The following is a 2,974-nucleotide window of genomic DNA, read 5'->3' on the forward strand; positions in this document are numbered from 1 at the left end:
TTTTAAACTTACCAGTTCATTGTGGAACTGAATTATAAAGACATTTTAAACTCACCAGTACATTGTGGAACTGAATTATAAAGACATTTTAAACTCACCAGTACATTGTGGAACTGAATTATAAAGACATTTTAAACTTACCAGTACATTGTGGAACTGAATTATAAAGACATTTTAAACTTCACCAGTTCATTGTGGAACTGAATTATAAAGACATTTTAAACTTACCAGTTCATTGTGGAACTGAATTACACTTTCTGTACTAAAACAGCTGCTCTAGAAGTGAACTTACCAACAACTAGATTATACCAGTTTGATTTGTAATCTTACGTTTGATGACGAGAAACCCACTTTGATCCGATAAATTTGAACACGGCTTGACCTTATGACGACAGAAGCTAGTTGTACATTTGTTACTATTTTAAACTTATAATAGTTTTTTTTCTTTTTTCATTAACCATTTAAGTTATCTTCAAACTTATGTTTGTTTATAGGTAGAAAATGACTGACCACTATAAGATATTAACTGTTCAACTATTAGTCTCAAAAAACTTAATTTGTAACTTTAATTGTATTGTTCTTTTTTTTTAGGCTGGAAATAGTTTTGTTATATTGACTTTGTTGGTTTTTCATGTAGGTTGGAATCAGTTGATCAATTGGTGAAGATGTTGGCTGATGCCCCTTCCGATTACTCTTACTTTGACCACAACTTGATCTCAGCATGGGCAGGCCCAAACCACTGGCATATTAGACCATTTACTAAAGGTAAACATAACTTGTAGTGACGGTCAGTTTTTCAGGTCAACAAACAAAGTAAAACGATAATTATATACATTCAGAAATGTGATACACTTTTCTTTGACAAAAAAAAATATCTAAGGAATTATTGTGACAACTATTGGTCGGGTATAGATGTTTCTTTTATAATTTAATATCTCCAGAGAAACTAAAAAAAAATTAACAGTGGTGATGGGGAACGTACAGTCTTAGTTCACTAACTTTAGTGATACAAATTTAGTGGTTGATTTTTAACACATTTTCACCTCGCTAATTGAACTGTGTGCAAACTACTGCTTATTACTGATAGTTTTGAAAAGTCTATAAGTAGGTGTCCTGTGTCTATATATGAAAAGTATATTTCTAAGAAGTCTTCATTGTTGTAAGCCTATTACCATAATAATTTCTAATTCAACCAAAACTTGTCAGGTAGTAGGAGCTTTAAAATTAATGCAATTATGAATGGCATAACGTACAGAATATCAATAAGTATTAAAAATGTTGTTTGTTAATAATATAAAGGCAATAAATAGTTTTAGAAAGGTATTATCATTTACTTTTAGCTCTTTTTATTAAATGTTGTTCACAGGTAAATTTAATGTTCAGCAAAATGAGGAAAAGAAAAGAGCAAAGAAGCCACCTTTGAGGTTAAACTATGATGAAGAAAAGAATTTTGATGAATTGTTCGCTACAAGTAAAAAACCCATGAAACTTGTTAAAAAAACTCTTCAACAGTGGGACAAAGAAAAAACAACACTGCCAGAAGACTTGCACTACGACATTAAAAAGTTGATGAAGCTATTTTCAAAACCAGATGTTTCGGTGAGTTTAAAATGTCTTTGTAATTCAGTTCCACAATGTACTGGTGAGTTTAAAATGTCTTTATAATTCAGTTCCACAATGAACTGGTGAGTTTAAAATGTCTTTATAATTCAGTTCCACAATGAACTGGTGAGTTTAAAATGTCTTTATAATTCAGTTCCACAATGAACTGGTGAGTTTAAAATGTCTTTATAATTCAGTTCCACAATGAACTGGTGAGTTTAAAATGTCTTTAGGAAGATACAATATTTGATGGGGGGGATAATGATCATTTTGGGGATGAAAATACACATTTTGAACAGATGCATCAGCACGACACCGATGCCACCGTGTCCAGTATGGTCGAGAAACGGGATGCGTGTTTCAAGTCTTCTAGACCGTCAGTTCAGCCCGTAAGGTACAGTACAAACTATGGTGCTGTGCAGATGAAATTGTTTTGTTTACAGAAAACTGGCTGTAGAATTACGTATTTAAGTTATAAACAAGGAGAATCATAAACCATAGCCATTTATACTGTCTACATTAATGGAAGCTTCTTTTTCTTCGTTACTTTAAGGCCAAATATTATGTTTATCTTTCTTTAAGACTGTTACTCAGTAAAATATGCCATTGTTATTGACATATCATAGATGTTGACATGTTGTTTGGTAGTATTGTAAACCGTTGCTTGGTTCACAGTGTTGGATGTTCAGACTTGTTCTTATAGTTTATATACATAAAGTATACAACTGTGTTGTTGTTTCACTAAAACAATTAACTGTTCTAGGTTTTGATAGACACATCCATGAATAGTAATGTTTGGTATCGTATCATTTCACCTCTGATTTAAACAGTATCCTTCAGTACAACATTTTCATTCAACTTACAGCTCTCATCAAAATTAAGAAATGCCGACGGAGAACGGAAATCAGAGTTGGCCTTTGATCCGGACAACGTACCGTCCCCCAGCAAAGATTGGGGCTTAGACAATGAAAACGACATGCATGTAAACATGTTGTAGTTTCATAACTGAGGTTTACAATACTCCCGAACAACATGTCAACATCTATGATATGTCAATAACAATGGCATATTTTACTGAGTAACAGTCTTAAAGAAAGATAAGCATGTAAACATAGTCTTAAAGAAAGATAAGCATGTAAACATGTTGTAGTTTCATAACTGAGGTTTACAATACTACCGAACAACATGTCAACATCTATGATATGTCAATAACAATGGCATATTTTACTGAGTAACAGTCTTAAAGAAAGATAAGCATGTAAACATGTAGTTTCATAACTGAGGTTTACAATACTACCGAACAACATGTCAACATCTATGATATGTCAATAACAATGGCATATTTTACTGAGTAACAGTCTTAAAGAAAGAT

The 2,974-nt window shown here is 32.2% G+C and overlaps 1 protein-coding gene across 1 annotated transcript; it reads left to right on the forward strand.

Annotated features, from left to right (window-relative positions):
* Positions 1 to 637: 637 nt before the first annotated feature.
* Positions 638 to 2,584, forward strand: LOC106477497 (condensin complex subunit 2-like; the record flags this gene model as incomplete). The annotated part of the gene is made up of 3 exons (XM_013938053.1): positions 638 to 765; positions 1,367 to 1,599; positions 2,468 to 2,584. Coding segments are annotated over 3 exons (478 nt in total), but the record flags the coding sequence as incomplete, so codon positions are not given.
* Between the last annotated feature and the right edge of the window lie 390 nt (positions 2,585 to 2,974).

The sequence above is a fragment of the Limulus polyphemus genome, unplaced genomic scaffold (genome assembly GCF_000517525.1).
Source record: "Limulus polyphemus unplaced genomic scaffold, Limulus_polyphemus-2.1.2 Scaffold16526, whole genome shotgun sequence".
Classification (NCBI taxonomy): Eukaryota; Metazoa; Arthropoda; class Merostomata; order Xiphosura; family Limulidae; genus Limulus; species Limulus polyphemus.